Source organism: Chelonia mydas, chromosome 15 (assembly GCF_015237465.2).
Source record: "Chelonia mydas isolate rCheMyd1 chromosome 15, rCheMyd1.pri.v2, whole genome shotgun sequence".
In the NCBI taxonomy this organism is placed as follows: domain Eukaryota; kingdom Metazoa; phylum Chordata; order Testudines; family Cheloniidae; genus Chelonia; species Chelonia mydas.
The window spans coordinates 14,685,167-14,700,603 of NC_057856.1; the positions used below are offsets into that span (position 1 = coordinate 14,685,167).

Here is a 15,437-nt window from a genome sequence, read left to right on the forward strand (position 1 = left end):
TGCATTGTGTTCTGTTCTTGAATACTGGAGTGTGTAGAAGTGATGGGGAGGCAGTGCTCCAAGATGCACTGAACGATTTATAGCAGAGGATGTTTTACTAGTTCTTTTGGTAGCTTCCAGGGGTTGAGTTTCTCCTTTACTTAGCTCTGCTTAGTTTACATAGCTCCACTTTTGGGAAAGGCCCCACAAAAGACTAGTCTAGTATTAAGCTAGGCTACAGTACAACTGAAGTAAAGGATGCAAGTCTAGACTGGGCACTTCATGAAGCCCATGACTAAGTTTGTTCCCAAGATGAGAATGGATAAACAAATGCATCTAAAAGGTATATAGTGGAGACCCCAGAAGAATAAAAAGTTTAGGGCACTGTGTTCATAGCATAAAAGTTAGTTTCACCTGGGACTTGCAAGACACTCTGCAAGTGGTAGAAGAACTGCCTGATACTAGTATTTTCCTCATTCACTCCTCAGAATAGCTACAGGGGGAAAAGTACAGTGTAAGTATTTAGTCCAAAGTGCTCTGGACCTACTACAGTGCAGGTAACAGAGGGGAGGGCAGTGATCAAAGGCCTAGTCTAGCTTTGACAGTTGACATTTTGGTATCATCACTGTTGGTAGATGCAACTCCCCCTGCCAAAAAAATAAGACTACAACCACAGTGTACACCAGTTTTACATTTATAATTGGACTTTTATAATATTCATGATTAGCACAAAGTTCATAACCATAAATTATACATTGTTATCTAATTTCAGTACATAAAACGTTAATGATATATGTATTTGAAGAGTGGCACAAAGGAATACAGCTCTGTTGGCATTCTCAAAGAAAAAGGTGAGCGGTGGATGTGCCATTTATACTACTACAGCACAGCAAAACCAAGATTTGCCAAACCCTATCAGATCAGATGACACTGCTTCTAGTTGCCAGTCAGGGTCAGGAATTTGAGTCAGCCCAAGATGGTGGAGCAGAAAACCTTGACTCCAGCATCAGAGTTAATAAAGGTGCAAAACCAGGATTATATCCCTTTCCACTACCTCAAATATTTTAGCACTATATCCCTCCCCCATCCTGACACTGCACTCTTTGAATCATTGTTACCTTAGCATATGCTCATAGTACTCTGGCAGCCCACACGCACACATTCCTGCTCCGTTCAACTTGCCATACATATAGCTGAGATTTCCTTTTGTACCATTTAATGTCAAATGAGTAACATGCTCTCCCATCTTGTTAAACAAAAAAGCATCTGGGAAGTTTGCTTGCTCTCTGGTATGATCAGATTTATTCTCTTTCAGTAATTAAGACTCAAACCTACCCCAGATGGTACAGAACAGGCTCAATCTGCCCCCCCAAGAACTTTCTGCAAAAAATTTCCCCCATGTTCCTCCAAACAATTTGCAGAGTACTTTAAGAAATATTCTATAGCCCATTCTCCTTTTTGCATACAACATTGCAAACAAAAGGGGGTAGTCAGATTTAAGCAAACTTCTAACAGTCCACCAGTAAGAAGATGCTGAACTCAATTCTGAACATCCATGCTACCTACTTAGTAGCTTCAGCTACAGTACTTTAAAGCTTTAACGACTTGGTGCCAGGTGATTCCCCAGCACAACCACTGCTGGCAATGGGTTTGCAGCAAGGAACATGCACTCCCTCTTCCCCCTGGCCCCAAGTAGTTATTGCTGTATTCGGAGTTTTAGATAAATAGTGCCTTGACTTCAGTCAAGAGTCTTGCAACATAATTAACAAAAGCTGCCTTTGGAGGTTGAAATGTAACTGGACAATAGCAATAAATAATGGTAACAGGTATCCTCTGGAAATCTTCTCACTGAGTGGGACAGCAAGTATTCAACCAACCGAGGGGTCATCTGTGCCTTTAGGACCATTGTAAACTTCTCCAAGAAGTTAGCAGGACAGGAAGGGAGAAAAAACAGACTGTAGATCTGTCAAAGAGCTAGTTACATATTGAAACCATAAACAGGTGGCTGGGTGAATCCTGGAGCTGTGTATCCATACGGGAAGTTGGCCTGGGGAGGTACTGCGCTGGGGCCTGCTGTTAACATTAGCTGCTGGCCTGGAAAGGGAAGAAGGAGTTTGTTTAAACAAAGCTTTGCAAATGCCTGGAATAAAAAAAGAGATGAGGTGGTGTTAAACTGCCCAGACTTTAGAATGACTATATAGCTGGTTAACAAGCACATTTGTATTCTAACGAACAAGATGGGAGAACCTAAAACTATACCTCCTCCACTGAGGAGAGGACACAATGATGTGAAAAACAGGCCATCTAGCTTTTCTTGCCAGACAGATTTAGAGCAATTCACAGTACCTAGAGCTCGGTGAAATTCTGACTAAGACTTTAAGGTTTTTTATTTTGGTTGGGGGCTTGATGACTCCAAAACATGTTATGAATGTGTGTCCATTTAGAAAAAGCCTACAAGAATTTAAAAAACCAAATACAGAAAGTGTCTTGTTTCAACATTTCAGAAGGAAATGTTGAGAAATGGAAAAACCAAAAGAGTTTCAAAATTTGCTTTTTAAAATAAAATGTTTAAAATGCTCAAAATCAGAACAAAGCGTCTTGTTTTGGGTCAAAGTGTTAGACCCAAAGAGAATTTTGGGTTTTTGAAATTGCCAATGTAATGAAAAATACATTATCTGCCCACCAATGCCAGTGCAAGGTGAGGTAGGAGGTGCGGGTGGGAAAAAAAGGGTATCAATTTAGTTTGAAACAGCTACACAGCCTCCCAATAATACAGATTGATTCCTTGAAACACAAAAACAATGTATATTGTTAGGACTCATGCATGGTCAAAATTTTGACCAAAGCAATTCAAGCTATTGAATTTTCAGCAGCTTGTGTACGTGTACCACCACAGATTGCAAACGCATCTTATGAACGCCAATAGCGCACATGCCTCATGCAGATAAATCAACGCAGTGATAACCTTTCCATTAGAGAGTGGACCACAGAGCTTTCCCTGCCTCGGAGCTGCTTCAAGTCAGTGCTAGTGAGCAGAATCTATCTTGTCACAAAAACAGCCTATGAAGCAGCCTTCTGCAGAGTCCATTGTGAAAGAGACCTTCCATTTACCTGCTCAACATAAGGTCTTTCTAGACCAGGCCATTTAAAAAAAAATCCATTCACTGCTTGATTTGTCAAGTGGAAAGGCAGACTTCCAATCTCTTCGAAAGGTATCAGACAGGAAGTACAAGGAAGAACTGGTTTCTTCTGGAAATCCAGAGAGACTCTGGGAACCCAAGAGCCATGTGTATTTGCATTCACCCAATGGCTCCTTCTCCCTTCCCCCACCACTGAAAGACTTGGGATTTATGCTTTGTCTAAAGGAGTGGTATGGTAAAGGGTGGAATAAGCCAAGTTGGATTGTTTCAGCTAAAGTACTGCTACTCATTCAAATGTTTAAGCTGTAAGTGTTGCACAAAACTTTCCAGCATATTAATTAAGTACAACTAGACAGTTATCCAGGATAAGGGCTCCAAGTTGTGTTCCCTAGCTGGGAGAAGACAAACTGCTTCAAGTTGACTGGAGGTGGAGGATATCCATACTACAGACAGGCCACAGGAAAGTGACGAAAGCCCAGCATGAGGAGACCTAACTGTTATTATCTTGCTAGCAATAAAATAAAAATAAGACACCAAGTCTTTCACCTACCAAATACTATTGGAGTGGGTTCAGCTACTTGTTCCTCTTCTTTCCTTAGGCTTTCAGAAGCATCAAGTTTATCCACCTATGTTATAAAGTGAACAGGAGAGGCGTATGAAGGCCTTGCCTAAGTTATGTGCCACCTCTTAGTGGTAGGTCTCATACCAAATGCTTCAAGTATTAAAGGGTTGCCCTTGCAAGTCTTATTCTGAAGCCAATAGAACATACTTGTGTGTTCCAAGTTGTCCATGGGGTCTAAAACCCAAAAGGAGGGGAGACTAGTTCTGAAATAAGCATCAATATTTGCTTAGCTAAATACAACGAAGTCCACTATCTGAAGTACAGGTGTAATGCTTAGTAGCACTTGCTCTCCATCCATTGATAATGTGTTGCAGGACACAACAAGCTGCCAATTTCCATTTCAGAGATTCAGTGTCAAGTCTGCAGGAAGAACTGTCTGGCAGACAGCTGACTAACCACATCTTCAATAAGAAATTCTGAAAAACACACGCCTACAGTTTGCCTCTGGAAACCATACATCATGAAGCATGGTTTGACTAATCAATGCTGTATCTTATGTAAAGTGAAGAGATCTAGTACAGCAAATAGTAAGCTCTGTTCCTAAAAGTTATCTGGTGTGCCAATAAGTTGTGAATAGGCTACAGAGCCAATATTATAGGTATATTGATTTAAAATATTCTCACTAATTTAGAGGTAGTTTATTTTCTTTTAGATAGCAATGCAATCTCCTAGGACTTCAATGGGAAGACAGTTTGATGTGGTCTTACAGGGGGAAGTGGCTGAAGCTACAGGTACAGCACAAAGTCTTTATTTTGCTCTATACACACCTAGTTTAGTCTTTGATATCTTAGACAGCCACTGCTTACCACCACAATAAAACTACTAGCACTAAAATCCCTAGCTATGAATTCGGGGGGGGGGGGGGGGGGGGGAGGAGTTCCTAGTAGCAGGTCCTCTGCTCTGGAACTCCTTTTTACCCGATAGATTCATTTACATGTGCTATGACAAGGGAAGCATGTCTGGAATGGCCTGGTCAGCTAGCACCCATGCCCCCCCAAATCTGATGCTTACTGAAGTATCACACTTTCAGAGTTGCCAACTTGGGACTGAAAAAATATGACCTTTGTTAAATAAGATGGATGCTTATAACTTTTTAAGTGCAATCCACAGCATAACTAACATCTATCCAGAAATAGCAGATACTACTCCCTCTAGAGGGAAGCAACAGTATTCAGCCTATGTGACAGGAAGTACAGAATTTATCAAATTTAAGTAAAGGAAGCCCATTTTCTAATTCCACAAACTAAATTAGTTTCACTGCACATCAGACTCACCATGCACATTTCACCTTTTTTTTTTTTTTTTGGGGGGGGGGGGGGGGAGGAGGAGGAATCTAGCATTTAGTAGATAATGGTCACCTGTAAATCCAGCCAGCAGTTTAAAGTTACTATTTAAGCCTCATTTCTTATTTGAGAAATCCACTGCCCAACTTTTACATGCAAGTGGCATAGACTTAGTTTTATTTGAAGCTATTGTGCTGAAATTCTAAGATTTTGCATACAAAAGATCAGTCCAAAGCCGCTTCTGAGCATGCAGACAAGAGTCTCTGCTGGGAAGCTTTGTCCTGCCAAGTCAGGGGCCATCACTTCTCTAAAGAGATCATACTACTTTGTATGGTAAGCTGCTAGACTTGTTTACATGTAGCCTGAGTAAAGCAGAACACTTGGGAATCAGTTATCTAGATATTTCCTCCTCCTTCACAACTGATCTTGCAGCATAGTAAACCAGAAGGTCACAGGATTCCGATAATGGGCTATCTACAACAACAAAAAGAATGTAGTACATCAGACAGGAGTTAAGGATGGACTCATGGCAAAAAATCTATTTCTTTTTTGAATCATTAGCCCAAATGCTTATTAACAGTGTTCAGTGATTAGTTTTCCCGAGCTGAAAGTGAGCTAAGTCTGGCTGGATTCCCAAGTTGCATGTGAGAAGCTGTCTTTCTACAGCATTAGAAGTTAATAGGAAACAGACAAAGATTATGCTGCTCTTCTGGCAGAAGCTACAACTAGGTTCCAGTAAGAATCCTAGGATATATATTAAGGGACACAAATGAACACAAAGTTTAAAATCAGAGACTGTCACCTTATTAAACAGCCCATCAACCTGCAAGAAAGTTCAGAAGGGAATACTTATCAAGTGAGTATTCAAAAAAAAAACACAAATCTGAAGCAAAAAAGCCACAATCAAAACATTGGGACAATAAAGGCAAGAGATATTTAGAGCTCAGAAAATCATTTCGTCACTATTTTACAGTGCACAAGTTACGTATATGGATTATATATTACATCTTACTTACAATTGCAGACAGCTTATTTTGGCAGGTTATTTGGTAATTAAACAGCATACACAGACTTACCATATATAACTTGCATTTATCATGTAAATGGCATGTCTTAAACCACAGCAACTCCACCATTACATAGTATGCCATGTACTTAAATCATGAATTTCCATGTATGACAGTATTTGCACATTTGTGCACTGTAAAACAAAATGTTACCCATGTTAAGAAGGTAGAAAAGTGACTTCCACCTTGTGTTGATGTGGAGCCATGTATCCTCAGTATCTACAGGAAAGTAGCACTTATTTTCTTCTAGCTTTACATTTGTGATAAGTCAGTTTTGTTTCATTCTGTGGGATTTAGCAACTCCATATTTGCAGACAGATGGTTATGACTACTAAGGGCAAGATCCCCCTGCCTCCCCAGTATAGCTCTATTGAAGTGGTGCAACTATGATTTACATCAGCTGAGGCTCTTGCCCCAAGGAGATAAAGCCTGAAGTTGCATTCATGTTGACAGTGGCTCCTTCCCCTCTGGACATGTCACACAAACATGACCTGAACTACTGAAATGTCTCAGTAACACTGATGCTACAATTTCAGCAGAATGCAGAAAGCTTACAAGATTGGCAATGAAAGTTAAATATGAATCCACTGTGTATATATTAGCCTGAAACATTCTGTAGTCCCATAGGTCTACAACTATAGAGTCTATGTAGATGTATTCCCATAGTTCCTGATGTGGGAGGGCTTCAGAAGGCTAGCTGCTTCATGAAGTACTACCCCACTATTCCCATGAAGAGAACTAGTTAGGTCTCAGGCAAGATGACTGTGGCATCCTAAAATTAAGTTGGTAGAAGGCAGAGGAATGGTAAGAGACATCACATTTTGAAAGCTCCTGAGCCTAGGTTTTAAGAAAAAACTAACCCTCGTAGTTTTATGTAAAAGCTGGAAGGCAAAAGTAGTCAAGTAAATGGTTGGAACACTATGGAGAAATAGACTGCCCTTGTATTCAAGAAAGCAGCATGCACAGTATTAGCCCTTTTTGCTCGGAGTCTCGATTCACAGTTCCTAGAAGAATAGATAGCAGCTAGAGAAACAGTTCAGTTTAGTCTTATCAATTAACAGTTATAGCCTCAAAGCATCAGGTTTAATTCTGATTGGTTCATTATTATGTACTATGTAGCATGATCACTGAGGTGTGCTGAAGTTTATGTACCTCCACCTCAAACTGGTCTTTCTGGAACAGTTCAGTATCTCAACAATCCATGAGCACGGTCTTACCTAGCTCAGTTTGGACAATGCTAAAACGTGCAAGAAACTAGTACAAAGTACTCCTTTTCTTTTTACAAAGTAGTGAGTCTTTCAACAGAAGCAATACTCACTTTGGTAAGGTACTCCCTCATCACCTGGATGAAATAAGGCATTGCAAAGTCCATGATGTTATGCCTCCATGCCAGCTCAAGGACCACATCCGGGTGCAGCAAGTCATAGCATGCAAAGAGAGAGGCTGCAAAACACTCCTGTTTGCCTTCCTCCAGGAACCACTGGAGCAGTTTCTCTGCCAGCTCTGCATCTTTGGATTCTGCAGCATACTGCATGGCATCCTACAAGTGAAATGCCACATACTTTAAGAGTTGCCACCTGGCCACCTCAAAACTACTCCACCCCCCCTTAGCAAATTCTGCAGACAGGTTTCCCCAAGTGAAGTAGTTTGCAGCCTTTGGCATTCTCCTGCCTTAAGGTCAGCCAAAGGCTAATGTAATTGGTTTCCAAGTGAGTATTTTTAAATTCAGGCCACTGGTTGTGTGCACTAGTAGTCAATGCCTGCAGTATTGATCATTGGCTGATGTCAGTTAAACTAAACTAAAGCAGTGGCTCAACCTTTCCAGATTACTGTACTCCTTTCAGGAGGCTGTTTTGTGAGACGTGAGGTAAGTGCTTGCTTACAAAATCAAAAACCAAAAGTGTCACACACTATTACTGAAATAGCTTATTTTCTCATATTATAAAATATGATTGGAATATATACACACCAGACCCTCGCTAGAATGTGGGATTTGGGATCCATGCCAAGTACTGTGTTATTGCAGGGACAGTGTTAAAATGAAATTAAATTAAATTACTGTACGCAGTAAATGTCACATCCATAAAGTATAGAAAACTTTAGAAAATAAACTCCTACTTGAAGGAAACAATAAATGAGAAAAAATCTGCTTTATTAGAGATTTAAAGTAGACATTACAATAAACTAGTCTAGTTCTTAAAGTCAGAGTTGCTTTTGTTTCTTGCTGCTATGCTGCTTCCACTTAGCGGACTGCAAAAGACTATGTAGCTGCATAATTTTTATAGGCTCAACGTCTTGCCTCTCGAACCATCTCAAAGCAGTCTAAGCCAGCTACAGTCGAAGTTGACACTGGAACGTCTACTTCATCTTCCTCCTCTTCTTCCACAGCAAAGGCCAATTCTTCAGCTTTTGGACTGTTTAGTCATACTGCCTGAAGAATTTGGTCATCCATCCGTCTTTCAGCAACGGGACAAAATTCTTCTGCTTCATCATAGCCTCTTATCCAGGACTTTATATTGTGACAGAACAGTTACCCTGAGCCTGGACAGTTGCTGGCACAGCTCCTGCATCCACTCCATGTCTGTTCTTCCAACTTCCTTTTCTGTAAATCCCTCAGACTGATCTGCTTTCTTCATTTTATTCCAGGAGCAGGTGGCCAAACGACTCAGTCCCACCATCCAAAAGCGGTTTATTGTTTAGGTGTGTAATAAATTCCAGGAATCACCAATGTAAAAGTCTTTTATAGTCAACTTCAGGAAAAAAAAAAAGAGAGAGACAACTCATCATTTGTCATACCAAGTTCTGTCGATAGTGTTGCTTAAAAATGGCGATAACACCTTGATCAAGCGGCTGGATTTTGGAAGTAGTGTTTTTAGGTAAGTATTCAACCCAGATTCTACCATCACAGGTTCGAGTCTTTCAGCCGGAGGATGTGCTGGACAGTTGTCGAGCAAAAGAAAGGCCTTTTCTTCTAAGCATTTTTCCTGCAAATGCTTTTGCACAGAAGGGACAAGTTTGGTGAAGAACCATTGTTCAAAAATATCTTTTTGTCATCCAGGAATTTTTGGAGTTCTTGTACGAAAACAGCAGGCAATTCATTTACATGATGAAAGCACCGAGGCATGCAAGACTTTCCAATGCACAATGGTTTTAATTTATGCTTTCCTGTTGCATTCATGCAAAACAATAAAGTAAGGTGATCTTTTGCCTGTTTATATCCTTCTTACGTTCACCTGTTCTGACAGCCAGGGTTTTATCGGGCTACATTTTATAATAAATTCCTGTTTTGTCTGCATTGTAAACTTGTTCCTCCGAGTAACCCTCTGCCTGTACAATTTCCCTGAGCTTCGCAAGGTACAATTGCACAGCATCGGCATCAGAGCGTTTTTCTCCCGAAATGGCAATCTGAGAGATTCTGTATCTTTTCTGAAATCTCTGTAGCCAACCTACACTCGCCTTAAAATTGCTGAATTCACCATTAAGTTCCCGGTTGAATTTTTCCGCTTGCATCTCTATAAACAGACCAGAGATCAGAATGCCTTTCTGCTGTTCTTGCACAAGTCGCATGTACACTGGCATCATTTTCTAAACACGCTTGTTTTCTTTGAAGGACATCATCCAGGTTATGAATGTAAGAGTAAGTTCTGAGCTGGTTAGCATTCTTTAGCCATCCATGAAAGGTGGACTCGTTAAGAGCCACTGAACTAAAGCATTTACAGGAGAACCCAAGAATGGCCAGCACAGCTTCATGTACAAGATGCCAGGTAGTCCATGGATTATACAAAAGCAATAGATGGTCATGGAGATGCTCCATTCGACCTGGCATAGGATCATAGAATATGCTTAGACCATAGATTAGCTAGAGAGTTATCAGTATCCATTTTAAAAATCAGATTTGGTTTGTCAACTTGACCTTTCATCAGTTAATGGGATTTATAACAATAAATACCAGTTGCTGGCATTAAAGCAAGCAAGTCAGATGAGATTAAGACACTTCCTCCAAGAACTGAAAGTGAGGTTGTGATGTTGCACTCTATAGGATTTTATGAAAATATGCTAATGAGTGAATAGAATGTAACTGAAATATGCTTCAGGCAAAAGCTTATAATCTACTGACTGGTCATCCTATTTGTATAGATGTATCATTCTTGTATCTGAAACTAGAAATATGAAATATAACTGAGGTCCTATTGTAATTATGCAAAGTGTGGACCATTAATGGTGGTTTGGAATCTTGATGGCTCCTGTCAACTAGGACAATTGGTTGCAAGTAAACAGCCATTTACAAGCCTTCCTGTGAGTCAGGCCAGGAAGAATGAAGGCTTGGGGGTCTCACATGTCCTGTGAGACATGACCATGTCACCTGGTACCAGAATCCATCTTAAACCTGGTGCTTTTCCATTTAGAAGGAGGGGTGGGGACAGAGACAAAACTCCTGCCTTGTGCCAAAGCTATATAAAGGGAGTGGAACAGAAAAAGGACGCTCCAGTTATGAGAAATCCCCTAGTTACCACCTGAGCTGGAGCTAAAAAACTACCAGCTGAAAGGATTGGGCCCAGACTAGGAAGAAGTCTAGTCTGAAAGCAGCTTATTTGAACATCTGAGAGTGAGATTTTATCTGTAATCAGTTTCTTATTGTGTTTTATTTTGCTTGGTAACTTACTCTGTTCTGTTACTTGGAACCACTTAAATCCTACTTTTTACATTTAATAAAATCACTTTTGCTTATTAACTAACCCAGAGTAGGTAATTAATACCTGGGGAGCAAACAGCTGTGTATCTCTGTATCTGTGTTTTAGAGGATCGACAATTTATGAGTTTACCCTGTATAAGCTTTATACAGAGAAATACATTTGGGGTTTGGATCCCATTGGGAGCTGGATGTCTGGGTGCTGGAGACAGGAGCACTTCAGCTGTTTTCAGTTAAGTCTGCAGCTTTGGGGCATGTGGTTCAGACCCTGGGTCTGTGTTGGAGCAGACTGGTCTGTCTGGCTTGACAAGGCATGGTTCTGGAGGCCCAAACTGGCAAAGAAAACTGGCTCAGAGGTAGTCTCATCACATCAAGTGACAGTTCCAAGGGGGTTTCTGTGATTGAACCAGTCACAGAAGTCTCTGTCCAAGACAGATTGTGTATGGGTGCGAGTAAGGTGTTTTAAAAAAAAGCAGTAAGCCTTAGTTTCTGGCATCTGAGTGCAGTCTTTGTACTGACATTTTAAAATAGGGATGATGCCAATATGCAAAGTCACTATTAGAGAGTCTTCAACACAAAAATCAGAAGTGGCTTAGGCTAACCTATCATTACGGTTGGTAGGTTTACAGGGCCTTCAAGTGCTTCTCTACAATGTCTTGCCCCAAAGAGGTTGGCAAAGGCAGAGCCATTAGTTCCATCTTGGGTTCAAGTCTCAGAAGACAAAAGGTGTGTTCAGACTTGCGCATATGAGACGAACTAGTGTTTTTTGCTTCAGGTACCTACAGTGCTTGTGCTGTACCTCCACAGAATATAACTATCCACATCACGTACTGTTTTGCACTTAAGTTTTAATGGAGGCTAGAGCCTCAGTAATTGCACACTGATTCCACTGCACCAGGGCTCCCCATCTGAAGTACAATTTTACAAGATTTTTTGGTAAACACAGAAAGTGTACTCCTGTCAAGTGAGCATCCTAATCAGCACTAGTTTGTTACAAGATAACCACCTATGGAAAAAAAGGCAGGTGTGTGAAAAGGAATTTAGTTTTATTGACATGGCCTCTTAGATTAGTTCTAATCCTAGATTTGTAGCAATTTTGCAAAGGCAGGTGCAATCCATGCTACAGTGACAGTGCAGAAAGCTCACTGCTGCTTAGTTTGGAGATGCCTTTTAGAATAACCTCTTCCATACCATTAAAAAAGGGAAATGTTCAATGTTAACTGACCTTGTAGAGACGATCCTTCTTGCAGAGCTCCACACTCTGTTTCCAACGATTATTACCCTTGTACAAGTAGGCTGCAATACGCCTAAATTCAATCAACTCATGTTTCTCCAAGCGCTGAGCTAGTGTGATGTTATCAAAGTTATCATATGCATCAATAGATGCTCTCAACCCCTATTAGAGAAAAATTCTGTTAGCTATCAGAACAGCAAGTAAGTTTGACCACCACTGGAGAAACAAAAAACAAAAAATAACTAGAGAAGTATGGCTAGCATGAATTAACTTCGGTTTTGGGGACTGCTAGTTCTAGGTTACTGCAGTACGGACATGGCTGCATTCTAGCTGTTCAGATTAGAAAATTTCTAAAGAGAGGTGTTTGCTCCAAAGGAGTCAGTCCCCCAGGCTTAAAGAAAGCCATGATGCTGGTTTTGCCTAAAGGGATTACTGAAGTACAGAAACATTGATACAAGTGCTAAGTGTCCCATTAGCAGTGGACAAGTTATGCAGGCTTAAGTAACTGGTCTGTCTCCCTAGTCCACTTAACACAGAAGCCTGCAACCTGTCACATACACAAGGTGTTTTCTTTTTAACTAGACCCCCATACAGCAGCATACATAGTGTGCCAAGATGTAACAACTCTATTCTAATGCTGTCTAGAGAGAAGTAACCTGCTATTTATGTGAGAAGCGTTGTAGGGTATTTCTACTTATCACATGTAGAGAGCATTTACCTCATCCCGACCCTTGAAATATTTGGCCATGGCTGCTATTCCTCCAGAAGAGGTGGACTTACCCCGTCCCCTTTACATTCCAGCCAATACCTTTCAATCAAGTCAGTTTGAGACCAAGGTGAATAATTCTTACAATGTACGAAATGTGGCCGATTAACAAAGAGCAGGCATGTAAAGAGAAGGGAGAGTAAATTTGCACACCAAGGTGTTGTAGACCTGCTGTAACTCAACTGTATGGGAGACTCACCTGATAATCCTCCTCCTCTGTCAGGAGATTGTTTAGAGCCTCATTGACTCCTTTGTTGTTGTGGTTCTGGACTGAACGCAGGTAAGGCTTCACTAGAGGCAGCTGATTAACCTGGAAGCAGAACAGCAGTAAGAACATGTTAGATTAAGAGTACTGCTTTGAAGGAAATGAAATACTCTAGAGAGGCAGGCTCCCCAGTTTAGCCCTAGACTGGTTTTAAGCCAGCCCCAAAAAAGTCTAGTATAGCTGCCAGTGGCTCAGATATTAGGCCAATTTTATCCTTTAATTGCTGGCATAGAAGAGCTAGACAGTCAGGATTTAAATTTACAGAAGATATTTGGACCCATTTCCCATAACCATGTGGCCTACATAGACTGTGGAACAGCCCTATTCCAAGTGATTTGATGAGCAGCAGCAGCATGCTTGCTACTGCAAGAGGCGGATACATCTTCTAGACCCCAAAGTCTTCATCTGAGGGCAAGGACAAGAATGCACTAAGAAATCCTGAGGAACAGAGTGTAGTTTCTATACCTGATCCATTTATGACGACTATAGCTCACCTTTGAGAAAAAGCTTACTGTCCTGGTATGATCCAGCCGTGGAGATAATACGAGCAGAAGATCATTGATCAACAGAGGTTTGTAGTCCAAATAGAACTGCAGGGCTTTGTAATATAGCTCCACATTGGCCACCTGGATAGGGAAAACACTGATTTGATCAAAGGCTGCCTCTGCATCTGAAAGTTTAACTATATTGCAGGGAAAGTGAAATATCAGATAAAAGTGTCAACTCTGCAAAGTCTAAATGTCAGATTTCTGTTCGAGTGCTGGCCATGTACACAACTACAATATGAAAGCAAACTTCTCACTTAGATGGCTAGTACTGGTCAGCTTCCTGCTCTGCCTGATTCCAAGAATCTGTACAAGATTCAGATCCCAACGAGAGTGAGAGTGAGAAAGAGCTAGGCACAGGAAGCCCAGAAAAAGAGAGTTCAGCAGCTTCCTGCTTATTTCAGGAGTTTGTTGAACAGATACTTGAACCTTCGAGCTGTAAGATTAAAGCTCTTATCACTTCAATTTTTGCTTTGTAGTAACAATTTTCACAAAAAGTCCAGTAATTAGATCAGCTATTTACCTTAGCAATTATGTCTTTGAACTGCCCTTCTTTCCAGGCATCGGTGGGATGGTTCATCATTGTAATTATTGCATTGTCATACTCTTCATACTTGTCATAAAGGAAGACCAGTTCTCCCCAGAGGTGAGCTTGTTCTGCTGCTCTGAGCACCTAGGGATAGGAAAAGGATAATTAGGAGTTGCATGTTGCTCAACACTTGCCTAGGTGCATAACAGTTTAATGCAGCAAGATACCTACCTTTGGAATGTTGACTCTGGACCAGAAGAGCTCCAGATGTTCCCTCATCTTCTGAGGTTTGAATTTGGAGTACAAGATGGCGAGTTCTGTGAACATTCCCATGTGAGCACGCTCCAGGCCCAAAGCTGCTTCCAAGAGGGCAATCAGTTCTTCAAAGTAGCCGCGATCCTAAGATGAAGATGGCCAAGGTTATTGGTTGAACATCATCCCTTTTCAAAGATCCCTTAGCAGCACAGTAGGGGACAACATAGCAGGAACAGTGATTTGAAGTTTTAAGTTTGAGACAGGAGTTACAAGGTTGAAGTTTCTGAGAAGTACTGACCTTTTTACTTACTCCATTGCACATTGAAGATGCTCTCCAGTTTAAACCCAGCTCCCTGTTTAAAATGAGCTTGTTTCACTAGTGGTTAAAAAAATCCTTGAAAAGATTTGTTTAAGTACTGGGAATGACAACTGTTACCATGGCACTGTTGAGGGTAGTGTAGTTGCTGCCATCTCTGATTTTAAGGAACACTATATTAACAAATCCTGCAAAATCGGGAGCAATTATTCCCTTAGATCATTAAAACAAACTAACCTGGTAATAGCTAATCAGCTCTTCAAGCTCATCTGCATGGATTACTATGTGCAAGCCGCATATCTGTGCTAGGCGGAACTCCTTTCCATCCACACATGCAAAGCACACCTGTAACAAAAGAAGATTTTAGTCATACTGATGTTAGACACCACATTACCCAAAATGAATCAGATAACTGCAAGACTAAAAAGGGTTCCTTCTATACATTAGATCAAAGGACACGATCAGATGTAGGACAAATAATCAAGGTGCTTCAAAGTAGAGACTGGAAGCAGTACCAATTAAAAATCATGCACCATTAGGAGTAAGAATTATCCCATTTAAAACCAAGGTTCTAAAATGGCCATTGAGGCTTTGACTGGCAAAGTGTGGACCATATCTTGTACATATTGCTCTTGCGAAACCTCATCTCCTATTTGTGATTGCGTAACATATCAACTAAGAAGTTGCTCACATGGAAGAGTAATATTGAGAAAGCGTATTTGAGTATCTTGATGTGATCTAGTAGC

General features: G+C 40.8%; 1 protein-coding gene across 4 annotated transcripts in view; it reads right to left on the reverse strand.

Moving 5' to 3' along the window:
- Nucleotides 1-657: 657 nt before the first annotated feature.
- Nucleotides 658-15,437, reverse strand: part of LOC102941617 (clathrin heavy chain 2) — a 58,831-nt gene continuing 44,051 nt past the window's right edge. For 2 of the 4 annotated variants that reach the window (XM_037878737.2, XM_037878736.2), the window contains 10 exons: nt 14,929-15,036; nt 14,352-14,519; nt 14,115-14,264; nt 13,541-13,672; nt 12,981-13,091; nt 12,007-12,177; nt 7,410-7,631; nt 5,827-5,847; nt 3,670-3,745; nt 658-2,073 (listed from right to left, as the gene is read on the reverse strand). In XM_037878737.2, the coding sequence (XP_037734665.1) occupies nt 1,958-2,073; nt 3,670-3,745; nt 5,827-5,847; nt 7,410-7,631; nt 12,007-12,177; nt 12,981-13,091; nt 13,541-13,672; nt 14,115-14,264; nt 14,352-14,519; nt 14,929-15,036 (1,275 nt within the window). In that variant the 3' untranslated portion in view covers nt 658-1,957. The remainder of the gene's footprint in view (nt 2,074-3,669; nt 3,746-5,826; nt 5,848-7,409; nt 7,632-12,006; nt 12,178-12,980; nt 13,092-13,540; nt 13,673-14,114; nt 14,265-14,351; nt 14,520-14,928; nt 15,037-15,437) is intronic. The other 2 variants (XM_037878739.2, XM_037878738.2) reach the window with 1 other exon arrangement.